Genomic DNA, 21,378 nt, shown 5'->3' with positions numbered 1-21,378 from the left:
TGGTTCAGCCAGTGGCACCCTGCGCTGTTGTGCTAGATCTGTTTGTGGTGTTAGGGCTGGGGAGTTGTTGGCCCCTGGACTGGAAGGAGTCCAGCCTAAGGGTCTCGGGTCTTTGAAAGGCGCCGATTTTTAAAACTGTAATTCCAGTAGTATCCACTGTGTGGTGCTCACACACCAGATACAAATTCTAAAACTGAAAGGGAGCTCGAATGCATCGTGACCGCGTATGAGAGGTTAAAACCCGTATCACACACCAAAAGAGGGAAATGGAGCACGTTCTTTCGGTGTACCAAGATTCACTTGAGTCTCTCCTAAGCAACAACCTCCAGTGCCGCTTTAATAGTGTGATTCACTGACCTCATAAATTCCCAAATATTAGGACATGTATAGGGAACTACAGGCCATCGGAGGTGGTGTAGACACGACACGGGCAGATTCTCAGTTGGTACCGAGCTCCAGACCAGCTGCCTAGAGAACGTGGGCTATCGGTCATATTTAAAAATGACATCAAGAAAGACATCCAGCCTCTTCCACGGTATGATGCTAAGCAAATATCCTGGAAGGGAAAATAGACAGGAGTTCAAAGCTGCTGTCTGTTTTTTTCCCTTAAGGTCTGCCATTCCTCTGACCAAAAGTAGTTTTAAAATAGACCCTTTATTTTAAAAAGTTTTAAGTGAGCAGCTGAGCTCTCATTTAGAACATATTTAAGTGATTTCAGTGATGTTAGTATTCTTACAAGCTCTGCTAAGGTTGACTGTTGGTGCCTATTACTTACAATGCCGTTTTTTCCCTCTGCAGGTTTTCATCTCTGTGAACTGCTTAAGCACAGATTTCTCTTCTCAGAAAGGCGTGAAGGGGTTGCCTCTTAACATTCAAATTGACACCTATAGTTATAACAACCGTAGCAACAAGCCTGTGCACCGGGCGTACTGCCAGATAAAAGTCTTCTGTGACAAGGTAAGATTGTCAGATTGGGTAGGGACCCTTAGAATGAAGCGTGTGAGTTTGACTCTTTCTCCCAGAAAATGACCAAGGTCCTCGTGATATTTAAGGCTGATGTAAACGTATTGCTAACAATACTAAGTAGCCTATTTTAAATGAGAAAGTATTGTGATAGCTATGCAAAGACACATTATATCGGGGAGGGAAAAAAATCTCATTTTAACTGAAACACTAGAAGGTCCAGTGAGTACGTTTTGTTGGGCGTATCGGTAGAGTCAGGCGGTGCGCGTAGGAGCCATGAGCTCGGTCGTAGGCGGCGCCCAGCTTACTGGACTTGTAGACAGCGGCTGCCGCGCTGGAGTTCTTGAACTTGGTGTCTGTGGACTCCGTGCGGATAACCGGAAAGGGCTGTCCTTTAACTGGCTCACCCCCGCTCCAGGCCCTTTGGTAAGTCGCCAGCTAGCGGGCTGAAGCAGGAGAAGGTGAGATTCAGGTTCTTCTGCACGGCAGCAAGGAGGCAAAAAGAGAAAGTATAGGCCCAAACGATCTCGGCATCATTTCTTTTCTCTGGAGAGGCAACGATCACTTTTGTCAGGTGCGGAGCCGTGGGCTGGGCTGGATGAGATCCCGGGAGCCGCGGTGAGGCCCGCTGGGCGTTGAAGATTGCAGACCGCGCTCTGCTCGGGACCTGTGTGTTGGCCATAGAGAAGTGAGCGCTCCATTGAACTAAGACTGAAGACGGCTGTGACTTTTCCCTCTCAGAAAATCGTGGGCCACATTCTTTGCCATCCCCTCTTTTTAGCCTGTAAACCAACCAACCGACCCTCTCTGTTGTTAAGATTCTTAGAAGGCGGGCCCCTGGGTGGCTCGGTCAGTTGAGCGTCCGACTCTTGATTTGGCTCAGGGCATGATCCCAGGGTTGTGGGCGCCAAGAGTCGGACACTTAACCAGCTGAGCCACCCAGGCGCCCCCAGCACACATTTGTGATTTCACGGTTCTATAGGCCAGAAGTCGGACGCAGATCTCGCCGGGCACAAATCGAGCTGTTAGAAGGTTGTATCTCTTTCTGGAGTCTCTACGGGAGAATCTGTTTCCTTGCCTTTCTGTCTTCTAGAGGCACCCGCATTCCTTGGCTGGTGGTCCCTTCCCCCTTCAAAGCCCGGAGACTCACATCACATCCCTCTGACACTGCTTCCGTCGTCACATCTCCTTGTCTGGTTCTTCTGTTTTTAAGGACCCTGTGATTATACTGGGCTGACACAGACGATCTCGGACACTCACCCTTTTCTCAGCGTCAGCCGATTAGCAACCTAATGTCTCCTTTGCTGTGCAAGCTGACATATTCATAGGTTCTGAGGATTTGGCTGTTTACATCTTTGAGGAGCTGTTAGTCTGCCCACCACAGCCCTTCCGTGTATGCTCCCTTTTACAAATGACGAGTCACATCAAGTGTGGAGCTGGGATTTCTGACCCCAAGGCAAATTTCTTTCCTTCATACTGCATTCCTTTTATCAGGCAAAAGAAAACCTAAAGAGGTGTCCAAAGCCTACAAACTATAAGCCCCAATTTTTTATTATTCAACAGACTTAAAATTATTCTAGTTGTTTCCCAAGTGCTTACTCTCTTTCTGATGTATCATTCTGGGACCATATAGTTTGTGGACTTATCCTGGTCCATGGATCACCCTTAGAATATCTGTATTAGACCATGTCAGCATGAGTTAGAATGAACTGGAATTTTCCATGTCAGATGGTAAAAATACAAGCAGTTTCTCAGAGAAGGAACAGTATCGATTCATGATCTTAAACGAATTTGGGTTTGTTTTGTTTTGTTTTTGTTTTGTTTTTTTCTTTCCAAGATTTTATTTAAATTCCAGTCAGAGGCACCTGGGTGGCTCAGTCGGTTAAGTGTCCGACTGGATCTCACCTCAGGTCTTGATCTCACAGTCATGAGTTCAAGCCCCACATCGGGCTCTGCGCTGGGTGTGAAGTCTACTTGAAAAAAAGAAAGAAACTCAAGTTAGTTAACATCTAGTGTAGTATTGGTCTCAGGAGTAGAATTTAGTGATTCTGCTCATCACAGCAAGTGGCCTCCTTAACGCCCATCACCCATCTGGCTCATCCCCCAACCCTCTTCTCTCCGGCAACCCTCAGTTTGTTCTCTATGGTTAAGAGTCTCTTATGGTTTGCCTGTCTCTCTTTTCTTTTCGGTTTACTTATTTTGAGAGAGAGAAAGTGAGCAGGGGAAGGGCAGAGAGAGGGAGAGAGAGAATCCGAAGCAGGCTCCATGCTGTCAGTGCGGAGCCCAACGTGGGGCTCTATCCCACCAGTCATGAGATCGTGACCTGAGCTGAAATCAAGGGCTGGTGCTTAACCAACTGAGCCACCAAGGCACCTTGTCCCTCTCTGTTTTTCTTTTCTTTTCTTTTTCCTTCCCTTCCCCTATGTTCATCTGTTTTGTTTCCTAAATTCCACGATTTACTTTGCTTAGCATAATACACTCTAGTTCTATCCATGTTGTTGGAAATGGCAGGATTTCATTCTTTTTGAAAAAAAAATTTTTTTTACATTTATTTATTTTTGAGAGAGACAAAGTGAGAGCGGGGGAGGGGCAGAGAGAGAGGGAGACACAGGATCAGAAGCAGGCTCCAGGCTCTGAGCTGTCAGTACTGAGCCCGACGCGGGGCTCAAACCCACAGACCGTGAGATCATGACCTGAGCCGAAGTCAGACACTCAACCGCCTGAGCCACCCAGGCGCCCCAACAGATTTCATTCTTTTTGATGGCTGAGTAATATTCCAGTGCCTGTGTGTGTGTGTGTGTGTGTGTGTGTGTGTGTGTGTGTGTGCGCGTGCACACCTGCTACATTTTCCATTCATCAGTCGATGGACATTTGAACTCATTCCATAGTTTGGCTGTTGATAATGCTGTTATAAATATCAGGGTGCCTGTGCCCCTTTAAATCTGTATTTCTGTATCCTATGGGTGAATACCTACTAGTGCAATTGCTGGGTCATAGGACAGTTCTGTCTTTAACTTTCTGAGGAACCTCCACACCGTTTTCCAGAGTGGCTGCACCAGTTTGCGTTCCCACCAACAGTGTAAGAGGGTTCCCCTTCCTCCGCATCCTTGCCAACTTCTGTTGTTTCCTGAATTGTTAACTTTAGGCATTCTGACGGGTGTGAGGTGGTATCTCATTGTGGGTTTGATTTGTATATCTCTAATGATGTGTGATATCGAGCATTTTGTCATGTGTCTGTTAGCCATTTGTATGTCTTCTTTGGAAAAATATCTTCATGTCTTCTGCCCATTTCTTAAGTGGATGATTTATTGGGGATGTTGAGTTTGAGAAGTTCTTTATAGATTTTGGATACTAGCCCTTTATCAGAGGTGTCATTTGCAAATATCTTCTCCCATTCCATAGTTGCTAAATTTTTAGTTTTGTGGATTATTTCCTTTGATGTGCAGGTTTTCCTTTCTTTCTTTTTTATCTATTTATTTATTTTTTTTAACGTTTATTTATTTTGGAGACAGAGAGAGACACAGCATGAACGGGGGAGGGGCAGAGAGAGAGGGAGACACAGAATCGGAAGCAGGCTCCAGGCTCTGAGCCATCAGCCCAGAGCCCGACGTGGGGCTCGAACTCGCAGACCGCGAGATCGTGACCTGAGCTGAAGTCGGACGCTTAACTGACTGAGCCACCCAGGTGCCCCTTCCTTTCTTTCTTTATTCTTCCTTTCTTTCTTTCTTTCTTTCTTTCTTTCTTTCTTTCTTTCTTTCTTTCTTTCTTTTTTTGAGAGAGCGTGAGCAGGGGAGAGGGGCAGAGGGAGAGAGAGAGAATCTTAAGCAGGTTCTAAGCTAAGCGTGAAGGGGCTCAATCTCACAAACTGTGAGATCGTGACCTGAGCCGAAATCAAGAGTTGGATGCTTAAATGACTCAGCTGCTCAGGCGCCCCTACAAAGATATTTTGTTAATCGGTGGTTGTACAAAGATTAGAAACCGGTTCTTTTGCTGTGTACATGTGTGCCGATGTACAACTTTTCTTCAGAGTTGCAACATTGAGCGTGGTTTGGGACAACACATGATTTCATCTTCTGGAGTTGCTGCTTGCCTACTCACCGGTTCATTTAGATCACGTGGGGTAGGAGCATATTATCCAAGGTCTTGGATAGCATGGCCACTGTGTAGGCCGGTCACTATTTTCTTTTTTTCCCATTACTTGTGTGTAAGCTCCGTACCATTTGGGTAAAAGGAGATCACACAAAGCTGTAGTTAGAAACTACGCGTCTGTACCTAACAGTGCTTTGTGTGGCCTGTCTGAATGCCCGGATACCTTCAGCCTTCCTGCATATGCTGTCTTTGTAAGACCCCTAAAATGACCAATTTTTCCCTTTTGCTGGAGCAGAGATCTCCACGGGGATGAAAATTGTTGGTCTCCTTTCCCCTTTGCCTCCCTTATGGCACATAGCAGTGGTAGGAAGTGTCATTTAATTGCAAGGTATCTGAGGGACGTGGGAGGTGATTTACACACAGTTTTCATCCCCAGAGTCTACCTCAGAGCTCAGGGTTGCTATAAAATCCTGCATGGGAAGAAAATATGCATTGCTGTGTGTTAATTTTTGAAGTCCTTGAATCTTTCAACCACATGAAACTCCTCTATGACCTCACACCTTGATTCTTGTGTATCTTGTTGTAACTGCTGTTGCCCCTTATGGTCGTAATTGCTTCTGCTGTTTTTTCTTTTGCATGTTTTATTTATTTTCGAGAGAGCACAAACAGGGAGGGGCGGGGGGGGGGGGGACAGAGGATCCAAAGCAGGCTCCGAGCTCACAGCAGAGAGCCCAGTGTGGGGCTCAAACTCATGAACCGTGAGATCATGACCTGAGCTAGAGTCAGACCCTCAACTGACTGAGCCACCCAGGCACCCGCTTCTGCTGTTCTGCATCGTCTCGTGCTGCCTCTTCTCCGTGGAATATCCCGCCTGCCTCCCTGATTCCCGCCTTTCTAAGATTTTACTCACCTATTGTTTGGTGCCTGTGAATTCATTTTTCTCTGCTGGTTCTTAAAACTCTCACATTCTATGAATCTGGTCTACATCTGCAGTAAGAAACTGGAAATAAGACCTCTTTTCGTATCCTGCAGAGGTACTTGCGTTGTTTTTCTCTCCTAAGAAGAAGGTTTTCTTAGTACTTTATTATGAATTGCTCAACTGGTTTGATGAATGGGATTTTCTGTTATTTCAGAAGCAGCAGTGATTTAGCAGCTTTTCAGACAAACAGGAACAGGAATTGGATCTCTAACCCTTGAAAATTTGACAGCTTCTCTTTCTACAAGCTTGTGTATATATATATATATATATATATATATACATATATCTCCGTAGTTTATCCATACAGAGAAAAACATCATTGACATTTATTTCCTACAGATAGTTTTCTTCATCAGAGTGATACTCACCGTAGCTGTAACCAGGAACAGATGTCATACATCAACTTTTTAGGTCATGGCCTGAGGTGATTGCCCAAGATCAGTCTCTTCAGTTGTTGTGTGAGAGAGCGAAACAGCGTGAACTTAAATGGCTTCCTGTAATGCCATAGGACTTCCTTTAACATTTCTTGCAGAGTCTGTGATGAACCTTCCAGCTTTCGTACGTATGAAAAGTGTTTCACCTCTGGTTTTTATTTTTTGAGAGAGACAGAGGGCATGAGTGAGCGAGGGGCAGAGAGAGAGAATCCCACGCAGGCTCCACACTGTCCGCGCAAAGCCTGAAGTGGGGCTTGAGCTCACAAATTGTGAGACTGTGACCTGAACTGAAGTCAGGTGCTTAACCAACTGAGCCATGCGGGCGCCCCTCACCTCTGATCTTGAAAGCTCCTTTTGCTGGGTATAAAATTCTGGTTGCCTGCTTTTTCCTTCAGTGCTTGAAAGACATGACTCTGTTGTTGTCAGGCTTACATTTCCAATGAGAAATCTGCTCTCATCGGTATCTTTGTTCAATGTGTCTATTTTTCTGTGATTTTTCTCTTCTTACTGGTTTTGAACAATTTGATGTGTTTCTTTACATTTCTTGTACTTCGAGTTTGTTGAGCTTCTTGGATCTGTGTGTTTATAGTCTTCATCCTATTTGAAAAAACTTCCAGCCATTGTTTCTTCAGATATGTTTGTTCTTGTGTCCTTCTTTGAGAATGCCAGTTGCACATGTACGTGTACGGCTGCTTAAAGTCCCACAGCTCACTCGTGCTCTTTTCATTTTCTAGGATGACTTTCTGTCTCTGATTCGTTTTGGATAGTTTCCGTGCTAATGTCCTAAGTAAAGTTCATCACTCTTTGCCTTTGCCTTGTCTGACCTGCTCCTAATCCCATCCAGTGTGTTTTTCATCTCAAGACGTTGTAGTTATCGTCTCTGGAAGATCAGTTTGGATCTGTTTTACATCTTTCATATCTCAATATGTTGTTTTTTCACTGACTTTTTGGACATACGGAACGCAGTTATAGTAACCATGTTAATGTCCTTGCCCGTATTCTGTGTCCATTTTGGGTGCTTTCAGTGGTTTGCTGTCCTCCTCAGACGGTCACGTTTCCCTGCTTCCTTACGTGCCTGGCCATCTCACTGGACACCAGACATTGTGAGCTTTATCTTGTCAGGTGCTGCATGGTTTTGTAATCCTCTGAATCTTCTCAAGCTTTGTCCTGAGAGCAGGTAAAGTTACTTGGAAACATTTTGATCCCCTGCAGGTCTCACCATTACGATTTGATAGGTGGGTCAGGAACAGTGCTCACTGTCAGCTAATTATTTCCTGACTGTTCTACCCACTGCCCTGTGAATTTTAAGTGTCTCCAGTCTGACTGGTGGGAACAGGCACTATTTTCAGTGAGTTTCGGGCACTGTTTTCTCGTCTTTACTGAGGGCTTTCCCCCCACCCTTGGGTAACTTTCATAATTACACCCATTTATCTCAGTACTCTGCTGACTACTTGAGGGGACCCTCCACAGATCTCTGGAGTCCTTCCTGGGGTAACTCTTTCCCTTTGCTACTTTGTCCTGCTTCCTTGATCTGTCTGGATTTTCAACTCTGTCTCGACCCAGGGAACCTAGACAGGGCCCACCTGTGGACTCCCCTCCCTGTGCTGCAGCCCGGGAGTTGTGGAGGCAGTCCGCACCTGGAGGGCTCGTCTTGCTGGTTTCCCGTTTCAGGGAGCCCTGCTCTTTGTTGCCTGGTAGCCCAGGCCTTAAAAATCCTTGCTGTGTGCAGCCATCTTTTTTCTGTTCAGGGTAGAGGGTAAATGATCTGTGAGGCACCCACCTTGAGTGGAAGGGGAAGTCCCGTATTCTTTTTTTTTTTTTTTAGTTTTTTTCTTTACGTTTGTTTATTTTTGAGAGATAGAGACAGAGCACGAGCAGGGGGGAGAGAGAGAGAGGGAGACACAGAATCCGAAACAGGCTCCAGGCTCTGAGCTGTCAGCACAGAGCCTGACGCGGGGCTCGAACCCACAGACTGTGAGATCATGACCCAAGCTGAAGTCGGACACTCAACCGACTGAGCCACCCAGGTGCCCCAGAAGTCCCGTATTCTTCATGGAGGTATCTGATAACTATGGGAGGAGACGTCCTATTGTTTTAAAACCACCATTTGGGAAGTGTAATTTATCATCAGAATGGAGCTATTGTTAAACTGTTGGAAGGGACCAAGAGAGACACAGACCAACTCTGTACAACGGTGGGGGGAGAGCAGACTTACTTACCTGTGTGTCCATGTCGAGAAGGTGGTGCTGGATCAGCATCACATGACAATGTTTCTAAAAGTAGGTTGTGTGTTTACCAATATGTTAGTATATTAGCACCTTCTAGAAGAGTCAGGAGGGGGTTTGTGTTTGGTTTTTTAAACGTGGTTTTATTATATAATGGTGCCAAGATCCGTGGGATGATTTTTATTGCCTCTCTTTGCCGTCAGGGAATTTATTTTCAGAAAAATAAGCTACTTGTTCATATTTAACTGGGTGACTTTGTAAAGAAACCTATGCCACCCAGAAATAAATGCTACCAGATGAAGTCAGATGATTAATTAGTAGTTGTGTTTTTTATTATACGGACTTGCTTAATTTCAGGTCATGTTTGTTAGTAACACGGTTTTTTATTTTTGCGGGTTCAACTGCATGGCACCGCCGTTCGTATAATCGATACACGGCGTGTACATATGCTCCCTCTATCGGACGATGAGTCCACTTTTTCTCTTTGAAGTGATGATGCAGATTTCTAGTTAAATCCTTGCGCTTGTGAGTTACAGCGGTCAGATCTGTCATTCGGTTGATGCCAGGTCCTTGGACAGGATCCCAGCTTTCAGTGATGTCATTGCCCACGTAGGGACATACACTCGAAGCAGGGGTCAGCTTGTCTGCCAGACAATGGGAACGGTCTCTGATGTTCTTGAAGGCAATGTGGTACATTAGCAGATTTTCTCAGCTTTTCATTTAACCTGACCACATGCATTGTGGAGGGGATTTTGCTTTGTTTATTGGTTTTTTAAGTAAATGTTGTTTCCCCATGGTTTCACATAGTTACGCATGGTTTTAAGAACAGGCTTTTTAGAGGAAACCGCTATAAGCTCCATGAATATAATAAATAATAGCGTTCATCTCCAGAGATTTTTTTTCCCCATTAGTCAGATTAGGGTTCAATATTTTAAAGAGGATCAGATAAAGAATCGTGCCTTGTCTTCTCTTGACCTGTAGGGAGCTGAAAGGAAAATCAGGGATGAAGAACGAAAGCAAAGCAAAAGAAAAGGCAAGTGTACTGACCCCAGCTCCCAGTTGAATGCCTGTAAGTAGAAATGTTTCCGCCAAGTGTTTCAGACCTTTTGCATTCAGAATAGCCACTGTGTTTTCAAGCAGAACATATAATCGTGGATGCTTAGTACTGGGAAGTGGTAGCATTGCTTCCTTTACCAGTTACAAAACCAGCCGAATGGCTGAACTAAGGGATTTTCTCGCGGAACTACGGGAAAGGATTCTTGAGTTTTTCCAGAGTTCAGACTATTTTGGCTGTTAGTTTTAGTTCGGGTTGCTGATTTCAGTCCTGAAAAATAACACATATTCTATCTGAATAGCTGATGATAAAATTGGGACTTGTCTAGATTTTGAAGAATAATGCTAATGCCCTTGAGAATTCAGGACGTCTTACTCCTGAATGAGTGTCGTTTTCCTATATACAGTATTCTAACATTTTAGAATCTGTAGCGCTCCTGTTTGGACATTTCACTGGAAAGGCTTGCTTGCTTTCAGTCTTTCTTTCTTTCTTTCTTTCTTTCTTTCTTTCTTTCTTTCTGTCTTCCTTCCTTCCTCCCTCCCTCCCTCCCTCCCTCCCTTCCTCCCTTCCTCCCTTCCTTCCTCCCTCCCTTTCTTTTCCCTCCCTTCCTCCTTCCCTTCCTTCCTTCCTCCTTCCCTTCCTCCTCCCTCCCTTCCTCCCTCTCTCCCTCCCTCCCTTTCTCCCTCCCTTTCTTCCTTCCTCCTTCCCTTCCTCCTCCCTCCCTCCCTTTCTCCCTCACTCCCTCCCTTTCTCTCTCCCTTTCTTCCTTCCTCCCTCCCTCCCTTCCTTCCTTCCTCCTTCCCTTCCTCCTCCCTCCCTCCCTCTCTCCCTCCCTCCCTTTCTCCCTCCCTTCCTCCTTCTTTCCTTCCTTCCTTCCTCCCTCCCTCCCTTCCTTCCTCCTTCCCTCCCTCCTCCCTCCCTCTCTCCCTCCCTTTCTTCCTTCCTCCCTCCCTTCCTTCCTTCTTTCCTTCCTCCCTCCCTTCCTTCCTTCTTTCCTTCCTCCCTCCCTTTCTTCCTTCCTCCCTTCCTTCCTTCCTTCTTTCCTTCCTCCCTCCCTTTCTTCCTTCCTCCCTTCCTCCCTTCCTTCCTTCCTTCCTTCCTTCCTTCCCTTCCCCCTCCCTCCCTCCCTTCCTCCCTTCCTCCCTTCCTCCCTTCCTCCCTTCCTCCCTTCCTTCCTTCCTTCCTTCCTTCCTTCCTTCCTTCCTTCCTCCCATGTAACCGGTGTTCATATTCACAAAATCCTGTATCTCTCAACTACAAGGGGAAGAAAATACTGCTCTGTGGCAGTAGTGTCCCATCGGCAGTATGTGGGCCGCTAGCACCTGGTCTCTGAACAGTCTGTCTGGCTCAGCAGACCTTTGCCCCGTAGCACATTGGTCAGGCCCCCCGACCGGCATCCACGTACAGACGCCCAGGAGGGCTCATCACCGAGCACTGCAGAGCAGATGACAGGGGAAAACGGAGTCTACAATTGAATAAATAAAAAACCTAGACAGTCATACTTATTTTGAGCTTCTCTAAGGTTAAGTTCTGAGGTCAAGTTGGAGGTCTAAAGGTGCGGTGGGCTCTGAAAGACCAGAGTGCATTGCTGTTAGAATGTCAGCTGTTTGATCAGGATAGCTAAGGTGAAATTACTTCTGAGTTATGTGTATGCAGTTTTAAGCTTTAGCCTTTCAGACAGAAATTAAACATGCTGCTTCAAATTTTCTTTCTGTGTCTGTCTATATTTAAAAATAGCTTTTTCTCTGATTTTGGTAAGACGTTCAATTGATTGTAGTATAAATACAAGCAACACATTTCTTCACGTAAACCGTGCTTTTCTTGTTTAGGCAACGTGACCTGTACCTTATATAGTGCTGCAGTTTAAGTTTCTTAAATCTGAGCAAAGTGCTCTGTGGCCTGTATCTAGTCTGTGTATATAAGCTGTTGACCAGGGTGTCCGCGTTTTGTGTTTTTTTTTTTCTTTTTCAGTTTCCGACGTCAAAGTGCCACTGCTTCCCTCTCACAAACGAATGGATATCACGGTTTTCAAACCCTTTGTTGATCTGGACACTCAGCCTGTCCTTTTCATTCCCGATGTGCACTTTGCCAACCTTCAGCGGGGAACTCACGTAAGTAACCAGGATCCCGGATCCCGGGGCGGTGGTGAGGAACTAAGACTCGACACAGAGAAGGGCTTTGGCGTTCGTTGTAAACAGAGGCCAAAATTTAGCGAGGTTTGACCAGTGTTACGGGTCAGCTGTCTGGAACATTCAGTTGGGAAGTGTGTGTAAGCACTGTTGACAGAAATGCGGGACCAAGCCCGTCAGCGGCAGCTTCACTCTGTACGTGCGTATTTGTATCTTTGTTCATTTAAAGATGCCGGAATAGTAACATAATTTGAAGTCTGAGTCTGTGATCTTGTGGATTTAACTCGTGTGGTTCTGGGCAGGAGGGAAAAGCCAGAGGAGTCCCTAGGGTAGAGGCCCTGAGGGCAGAAAGAACGCCCAAAGGCTCTTTTCGTGGTTTTGGTTACTGAATCGCAGTCGGCACATGGGTCGCCGGATCTTGGCAACTGACGTGAAACTAGCCACACCCTGCTTTGAGCAGAAGCCTCGTAGAGATAACAGCTTGCATAGAGTGGAGCCTGCTTTCTGTGCAGAGCTCAAAAAAGTATGCAGAAGAGACCCTGCCGTGCACTTGGTGCCCAGATTTCTCTGGGCTCATGACTTTAGTTAGAGTTCTGGGGTGGGGGTGGGGGGCATTGCCGGTGTATCCAGTTTCTAATGAGAAGCTTCTGGTGAGCAGGGGGTCAGCCAACTTTCTCTGTAAAGGCTCCAATAGTAAATATTGCAGGCTTTTGGGGTTGCACAGTGTCTGACGTGACTGTTCAGCTCTGCCATTGTAGTGCCAAAACAGCCATAAACAGCATGCCAGTGACTGAGTGTGGCTGTTTGCCGCTACGTACTTTATTTATATAAACAGGCATTGGGCCAGACTCGGCTCGTGGGCCACAGTTTCCCAGCCGCTGGCTTAGAGGAGTTCAAGATACCTGTAAGAATCTGGTAATTGAAAAATAAGGCTAAAGGATGGTGGACGAGGTTGGTCAAATTCAAAATTATTTTCATTTTAGGAATAAGTCACTTAATGGTCTGAAATAGTTTGAGCATATACTTGAAAAGCTGTCTATTTTTTTGGTTTTAGGTCCTTCCTCTGGCCTCAGAAGAACTGGAGGGTGAAGGGTAAGGCTTCTGTTCTGTTTTATTTTGTTTAAATGTTTGTTTATTTTTGAGAGAGGGAGAGAGAGCATGAGCAGGGGAGGGACAAAGAAGGGGGGGACGGGAATCCAAAGCGGGCTCTGCGCTGCGGGGCTCGAACTCACAAACCTCGAGATCATGACCTGAGCCAAAGTTGGATGCTTAACCCACTGAGCCAGCCAGGTGCCCTGTTTTATTTAACAGGTTCTTTTTATCTGTAAACAATCTCAAACTTACAGAAAAATTGCAAGTATAATACAAAGAACTAATTTTCTCCTGAGTCCTTTGCAAACTCGGTGACCCACCATTCCTAAACACTTGTGTATTTCTTGCAAACGAGGACAGTCTCCCACATAACAGAGTCGGGATATTAACAAGACATTAGTCCCAGCCAGTCCTCGTTCCCCATTCGACTTTTGCCGGTTGTTCCAATAATGTCCTTTATAGCAAAAAAGGATCCGATTCCGACCCCGTGTATTCAGTTGTCTCCTTCAGCCTCAGACAGTCCAGTCTCTCCTTGACTTTCCTGACCCACTACTTCTGAAGATTAGAAACCCGTTGCTTAGAATGTCCTTCAGTTTGGGTTTGTTCGTTGTTTTCTCATGATTAGATTCAGAGGACTCTGCACCTCGGCAGGAATTTCGCAGACATAATGGTGCATCCTCTGTGCGTCCTGTCAGGTGGCATAGTTTCCGTGTTACCCCCTGCTCGTGCTGTTCACTCGGATCACTGGATCAAGGCCGCGTCTGCCAGGCTTCTCCCCCGCGAAGCTATTTTGTAGTCAGTGGTTTGTGGGGAGGTGCTTTGTGGCTGTTAAAGATCTCATTCCTCATCAGACTTTGAATTTACTCATTCTTTTCTTTATATCGGTACGGGCTCCTGGTTTCCCACTTTATTCAACAAGTCGCACGTCATTTACTTGCTCGCATTGTCGCAGTAGGTCGGCGGACCCCTTCAAGCCGCCCCTGGGTCCCCTGACGTGACCCTGCCCCCAGCTCCTGGAGCGCCTTCCTCGCGCCTTCAGGCACGATGTCTTCCAGGGGCTTGTGTTTTCCCTTCCCAGCTTGAGAACCTGCTCCTTCTCCAGAGGGAGCCCGGCCCTGGGTGTGCTCCTGACTCTCCCGCCGTTGCCGTCACCCCCCTCCCCCAGCACACGGGCGCCCTCCTTGGTCCGCTCGGGTCCTGACTGCCCGCGCCCTCAGACCCCCTCCTCAGCGCTCTACCATGTTGAGGGGCCGGTCCCCTCTTCCGGGCTCCCCCTTCAGACCCACGTTGCCTATGGAGCCTTTTTGTCTGAAGGCCAATCCTCCACTGCCTCTAACTCCTCGTGTGCTCCAGGGGAGGTCTGGATGTGCCGGCAACTGAGACGGACACGCTGAGTATTTTAAGGCCCAATCCCTGTGCTTGAAGAGTCGTTCTGCTCAAAACCAAGCACTCCCTTTCTTCACTTCCAGTTACGGGACTGTTTCCCCGCTCGCCCCCACTGACCTCCCTCACGGCGTAGAACTTGCACCCTGTGACTGAGCCTCGGAACCACTCAGTCCTCAGCGGTGTCTCCTTCGCCTCTTTCTTTGCACAGACACTACTGTATTCTGACCCTTTGGGATTTTATGCTTTGATGGTCTCCAGGGTCCCCTCCCAGGTTCTGCTGCGGGTCCCGGAGTCCCCTCCAGTCTCCACCACACACACGCTTTGAGTACAGCATTCTCGTCTCACGAACCTTTGAAAGATTCCTTAAATGCCTGCAGCATTAAGTCGGAAATTCCTATAGCCAGATGATCAAGGCATTCCATAGTAGAGTCCAGCCTTCTGGATTTGTCTTCCTGCAGGGCATCGTATCTTAGCCAGCCCGGCTCTGTGGCTACCCTTCCCTCCTCGGTTGACGTGTTCTCTCCTCTGTTAGCACCTTGACGTACGTATCTCAGGTCCTACCTCCTCCATAAAATGTTTCCTGAGAAGAAGCCCTGCGTTCCTGAGAAGGCAGCTTGATCTAGTGTGAGAGCAGTGGAGGGTGTCTGGCAGGTGACCTGAGTGTAGTCCCAGCTCTGCCGTTGAGTTGTGTGAGCTGGTTCGGTCACTGTCTTCCCTTGGGCCTCAGGTTTTCATCCACAGACTGAGGAAGCTGGACCAGGCAAAGAACCAAGGTCGTGTTAAATCTAAACTTCGGTGACGTACCCTAAATCTCTCTTTTGTTCCCGCAAGCGATGTTTTCAGTCGGCGTCACTGATCGCCTCGTTTGGACTGCCCGCAGGTCTAACTTGAAAAGGGGTCCGTACGGATCAGAGGATGACTTTGCCATTCCAACTCCCGCTAAGCTGACTCGGGTGGAAGAACCAAAGAGAGGTGCGTTGGTTCACATTTCTGGTGGGAGCTTTCAGGTAGAAGTGAATTCTGACTCTGTCAAGAGCATGAATTGCTCAAACCAACCCTGTCTGGCTTGACTTTCTCGAGCATTCTTCCATCAGGCCAGCTCTTGGCTTGAAGCTTGGGCTTCCAGCAGAGTTGCAAGAAGCTGAGAGCCATGTTCCTCAAGATGGAGTCGATTTGGGTTCATGTTTACCGTTCCTGATGCAGATGCCTCTTTTGATTTCAACCGCTCTCCAGTCTCTTATTTGGCTCATATGAATAACCGCGTCCTTTCTCTCTCCCCGCTGCTGAACTCCTGGCTGGGAATTAGTGCTGCTGTATGTGCGGAAGGAGTCAGAGGAAGTCTTCGATGCCCTGATGCTTAAGACTCCGTCTTTGAAAGGCTTGATGGAGGCCGTAAGTAGTGGAAACTTGGAAACCCTCTTTCGAAAGTAAAACCCGCTTAAGTAGAAGTTTTCTCTGAAACAAACTTTATCAGACCTTCCAGATTCTCTGTTATACTGAAATCTCTGCAGCCTGTGCTGTGTGGCACGGCCCACGTTTCATCCAGCCACGCGTGGCCCTGAGTCATCTGCCGGGCCATCCCCGCCGGGTCTCACAGGGTCTCACCCAGCACACTAGTTGGCAGACGGTAACCTCTGAGTGATGTCTACTGAACTGAATTGAGTGCTTTCGTTTTTGGGTTTTTTTTTTTTAATGTTTTATATATTTGGGGGCGGGGCAGAGAGAGAGGGGGACAGAGGACCCCAAGCAGGCTCTTGCACTGTCAGCAGCAAGCCTGATGCAAGGGCTCGAACTCACGCACCGTGAGGTCGTGACCTGAGCTGAAATCGGATGCTCAACCGACTGAGCTACCCAGGCGCCCCCTGAATTGAGTGCTTTTGCGATGGTCGGCGCAGTGGTTTTTGCTTGTTCGTTTGTTTTTTTTAAACATTCTACTCTTTTTTTAGGTTTAACTATTTTGAGAGAGTGCAAGTGGGGGAAGGAGTAGAGAGAGGGCGGGGAAGAGAGAGAATTCGAAGCAGCCTCCACACCGTCCGCATGGAGCCCGATGGGGGACTCACACTGACTGTGAGATCGTGACCTGAGCCGAAGACGGACTCTTAACCGACCGAGCCACCCGGGCACCCTGATCCGTGTCGTAGTTTGTTACATACTTGGTTAAAAGCAGATTGCCACTTAACAAACCATTTAGACACGCACAAAAATTATTTTTAATCAAATAGAGATCTTTGAAAATTTCATACATAAAAACAGTGGCTCCTTGGTCGACCTTTGAGACGCCCGATCCTGGGGAACGACGGAGCTCACGTCAAGTCCTTACCCAAAGCCTATTTTTGAAAATGTAGACGTGTAGCCCGTGATAACCGTAAGTCTTTCTCACAAGACCTCAGCAGTGAATAAAGTTACCCCAGCCGGGCCTTCTGGGACTTCAGCAAGAGATGGCGTGAGAAGGAGCCCATTTTGGCTTTGCGCCAGGACAAAATTCAAGGAATCTACACTGTATCCTGATATTTACCAGCCCCCTGTAGGTCATAGGCATCTTTGAGCTCAGAGCATGTGCGTAACTGGGCTAGAAACCTGTTTCCTCTGGTTCTCCGGGCAGCTGCGGTGCGTTCAATTCAGTTAACAATATTTGTTAAGCATCTGCCTTATGCCGGATAGCGTTCCGGCTTCTCGAGTTACAAGAGTAAGTGACACATTGCCAAATGGAGTTTGGGTGCTAGTTAGGAAGGTGGGGACAATAAAATAGGCAGAGAAGGAGCGCCCGGGTGGCTCGGCAGGTTGAGCGTCTGACTCTTGATTTCGGCCCGGGTCGTCACCCCAGGATCATGGGATTGAGCCCTTAGTGTGGAGCCTGCTGAAGATTCTCCCTCCCTCCGCCCCTCTCCCTGGCTCACGTGTGCCCTCTCTCTCTCTCTAAAAATAAGAAAAAGAAAAATTTTTTAAATGGGCAAGGAAACTAATAAGTAATTTTCCAGACACTGATAAATGCAGTGAAGAAAAAGAAAGTGGGGGGGTACAGGGACGAGGACTGGGGGAACCACGGTCTCTCGGGGGCCCTGAGCTCAGGGGCATCTCCCAGCATATTTCCTTCCCCCACCACAGCCAGTGCCACCGTTAGCCTCTGCTTTGTGTTGTTCTTCAGCTTCCTGCGATTTCTCCTCGGTTACCCTTTCTTACCTTGTCTTCCTCATTTAGAACCACGCAAACTCTTAATTATGGAGAGAGAAGAAATGAGAATGGTCGAGACTTTACTGTGCAGATACAACTTGCTTGTAGCCCGTAGAGAATTTGTCAGTGTCACGTGCCTCTTGGGGCTGGGGTTTCCTAGTGGACGTTCCACAAACAGCCGAGGAATTACTAGCCAGTGATACAGAAAAGAGGTGGATTTGTTTGGGGCGCCTGGGCGGCTCAGTCGGTTAAGCATCCAGCTTCGGCTCAGGTCACCATCTCACGGCTTGCGAGTTCGAGGCCTGCATGAGGCTCTGCGCTCGCAGCGCGGAGCCTGCTTGGGATTCTCTCTCTCCCTCTTTCCCTCCCTCTCTCTCCGCCCCTCCCTTGCTCGTGCATTTGCTCTCTCGCTCTCTCGAAATAAATAAACTTTAAAAAAAATCATTAAAAAAATTGAAAGATAAACATTGATCATTTTTTTAAAACAAAAGGAAGTGGATCTGTTTGTACGAGAGCTTGGATGTGGGCTGAAAGGGGTGTTTTGTGAGCCCGAAAGCGGTCCGAAGGCTGGCCTTCTGGCCTTTCTCCGTGCCGCCTTGAGTTCTGCTCTTCGTATGGAAGGTCAGCTGTGGCCCCAGGTTAGGGATGGTCTGCACAATTCTGAATAAAGCATTTGGCCCAGACGGAGTCCGCTCATCCTTGGATTAATTCATCCTCTCTCTCTCAAGATAGCCTCTGGGCGCTCGTAGGAAGCCTGCAGACTTGGCCCTGTACTGATTTCCCTGCTCCGTGTGGACCCTCGCCGACGGTAGCAAGGGGGGTGGGGGAGCTGGGGCCCGGGAGGGGCGGAGGGCCCCACCCCAGCGGCTGCAGCCACAGGGGCCGGAGCCCTGATGGTTTCGTGAAAGTCTGTGTTCTCCCTGGAGAGGCCTCGGGTAGATCTGGCCGAGGCGCCCTTGCTGGCTTGTGATCAGGGACTTGGACGTTTCCTGTGGGCCGTGGGACATTGAAATGTTTGTCTCCTTCTGGAAGCGAACTCCTGCTTTGTGCCGGACGCTCGTCCGTCGTCACCGCGTCCCGTGGTACTCGAAGGGAGGGTCTCTGCTGATGAGGACAGTCACTTGTGTTGATTTCTACACTTGATCAGAATACTCGTGACGGTGTGGCTACGTGCCCTTACACGCTTCTCAAAAGCCGGAGAGTGTGAACCTAATGGGAACTGTGGATGCTAGTTACGATGCTGGAGCGATGTTGGCTCCTCACGGACGGCGAAAGCCCCGCAGGGACGTGAGATGTGGCACCCAGGGTCCGGTGGGTGTGCAGCTGTGTGCTTTCTGCTCAATTGTGTATAAACCAAAAGCTCTCTATAAAGTGTTCGTTTTCTAAAAGGATGACCATACAGGACACTTAGGGACTTCAGCAAACTGGGGGGAAGTGACAGGCACCTGATTGCAGCCCCTCCAAAGGCAGGTAACGCCCCCGCCCCCACCCCCCGGGGATATGCGTGGTTTCGTGTATGTCTTTGCACGTGCATTTTTGAAAGACAGAAAGCTGAGTGACTGGGCACAGTATTTATAGTTTGTGTTTTAAAGCCATGAGATTAGCATTTTGTAATTATTTTTCTTGGTTCTTTTAGATCTCAGACAAGTATGATGTGCCCCATGACAAGATTGGGAAAATATTCAAGAAATGTAAAAAAGGGTAAGCATTAACTGGCATTTCTCCTCCCCGTAAATAACATCAGTCTCCCGTCACATGGACGCTATTCACGTGCGTTTGTGCCCAGTCTAGAAGGAGTTGTACAGACGTGAATGCGAGGATGTATTTTTTCTTAAGTTATCCACACGAAATTGATCTACCTTTCTGAGACAACTTTGTGGATCTTTTTTTTCCAAGCAAAATTTTTATGTGCTCTTGCCTTGCTTGGCAGCAGTGAAATGGCTCCAGATCCCAGAGCCCAGTACGAGATTTAGGCAGGGTAACCACGGTCGCTACCCCGTTTACTGAGCCCTCGTCGTGAGGCAGGCACCCGATCGGGCACTTCGCACGCTAAGTTCCCACACTGCCCTCTGAGCTGGTGTGATGTTCAGTAAGTCAGGAGTTCACACGCAAGGCAGCTGAGGTGCAGAGAGCCTGAGCCGCGGCCACGGTCGGGCAGAGGTCAGTGCCAAGGCCCTGGTTCCGGCTCGGTCTCTGCTCCTTCTGAAGTATTCTCCTGTCCTGGATCGTGTTTTCAATCACGGGACGTTGCTGCCTCGTCCAGAAATGAACATTTTTAGTCCCGTTTCACTTGAGCGTCTGTGCTGTTTGACATGGGTGAGCCGAGTGTGGCTTAATTCTAAGGCAGGTCCTAATTGGAACTTTCTCGATGGGCCTACCAGGGAGCGTTGGACTTACTAGCAGTTCGGTTAAACTTTGAGGATATGTTGCCAGGGAAGATGACTTGTCGGGGAGCCGTGGCTTCAGATCCCGTAGGTTAATTTTACCGATGCGCCTTGGGAAGCCGGCCCGGCGCGGTGCTGCTCCCGCAGACGTAGTTCGTGTGTCGTGAGGGCTCCTGCGTATCGAGTCGTGACCACGTGCCGAAGTGGTAACAGGGAAGAGGCTGGCGCGGTTTGTTTTCCCCCAGGCCCCGCGCTGTTATAAGCGCTTTACTTGAGCCCCTCAAGGTAGGCACCGTGGTTACCCCCGTTCCACGGATGAGGGGATCGAGGCTCGGGGAGGTTTTGTAAATGACGCACCTCCCGTGCTGCAGCCAGTAAGCGGCGGCGCTGACTGGGAAACCGGGTCTGGCTCGCCGTCGGGCAGGGATGAGCACAAGGGTCTCGCTCGTCTTCCAGGATTCTGGTGAACATGGACGACAACATCGTGAAGCATTACTCCAATGAAGACACCTTCCAGCTGCAGATTGAGGAAGTGGGGGGGTCGTACAAACTCACCCTCACTGAGATCTAAGGGCACACCGCCCCCCCCCCCCCCAGCGAGTTCATGAAGGTCTCACGTAGGTCTTACCCACCGGAAGCAGGTGCATCGCAGGCGTGGGCGGATGCCGGCGGAAGGGACTCCTTTCGAGTTGGAGACGGCGTTGCGTTTGGCTGGTAGATAGCGTTCCACACGCCGCCCTGGCGTTTTTCAGGCAGCCGAGGAATCCATATGCCATCATGTTTGAATCTTCTGATATAAATACTTAGGATTAAAAGTGAAACCTTTATTCCAAGATCTAATAGACTCTCTGGGAACCTTTAGAATATCTGCTACGTTATTTATATAAAAATACTGGACTATTTGTCTCTTCAATGTTAGTGGGCCTGCTCACCAGTGCAAGTCAGAAAAGGCAGCGGGCTTGGCTTTCAGGGTGCTGTGCCCTTGCCCGAGCTCAGCGTGACCGACTGCCTCAGGGTAGGGGGAGCGGCGCCCCAAGAGGAGGGGGGGGTGCGCCCTTTCTCCCTCAGCCTCTCCGCCTCCAGAAAATGTTTACTCAAGTAGGGCATGTTCCTGAAATCTCCCCGTGCCACTTTCTTGAACATATCACCTGCCTTTCTCATGAAGAACCTAAATGGGTGACAGTGTGAATCAGTTAAGCTAACGCTGCATTGTATATAAGTGCAATACGTTTTTGAAGGCCTGTGTCTGTAAATGTGTATATACGTGTCTTATACAAATAGATAATATATAAACACGGCGTCTGTACATACAGCAAAGAGATGCAACAAGGTCTACCTTGCAGACTTTCCCTAAACGAAAGGTTAAGTTATTTTCGGTAACGCATACCAAGCAGACCGAGTCCTGTGCCTGGTGGAACCCACCAAAACGCCTCGTCTGCGTCCTCGCCAACAGCGGTCCTCCCAGAGCACGG

General features: G+C 48.1%; 1 protein-coding gene across 1 annotated transcript in view; it reads left to right on the top strand.

Annotated features, from left to right (window-relative positions):
- Window positions 1-20,632, top strand: part of GRHL1 (grainyhead like transcription factor 1) — a 54,937-nt gene extending 34,305 nt beyond the window's left edge. Inside the window, exons 9-16 of the mRNA XM_042982518.1 lie at window positions 799-957; window positions 9,672-9,723; window positions 11,716-11,855; window positions 12,928-12,965; window positions 15,232-15,323; window positions 15,658-15,743; window positions 19,159-19,223; window positions 20,363-20,632. Coding sequence (XP_042838452.1) covers window positions 799-957; window positions 9,672-9,723; window positions 11,716-11,855; window positions 12,928-12,965; window positions 15,232-15,323; window positions 15,658-15,743; window positions 19,159-19,223; window positions 20,363-20,477 — 747 coding nt within the window. The 3' untranslated portion in view covers window positions 20,478-20,632. The remainder of the gene's footprint in view (window positions 1-798; window positions 958-9,671; window positions 9,724-11,715; window positions 11,856-12,927; window positions 12,966-15,231; window positions 15,324-15,657; window positions 15,744-19,158; window positions 19,224-20,362) is intronic.
- The last annotated feature ends 746 nt before the right edge of the window (window positions 20,633-21,378 follow it).

The sequence above is a fragment of the Panthera tigris genome, chromosome A3 (assembly GCF_018350195.1).
Source record: "Panthera tigris isolate Pti1 chromosome A3, P.tigris_Pti1_mat1.1, whole genome shotgun sequence".
NCBI lineage: Eukaryota > Metazoa > Chordata > Mammalia > Carnivora > Felidae > Panthera > Panthera tigris.
Note: the sequence above shows the minus strand (reverse complement) of the source record. Positions and strands in the feature narration are given on the sequence as shown.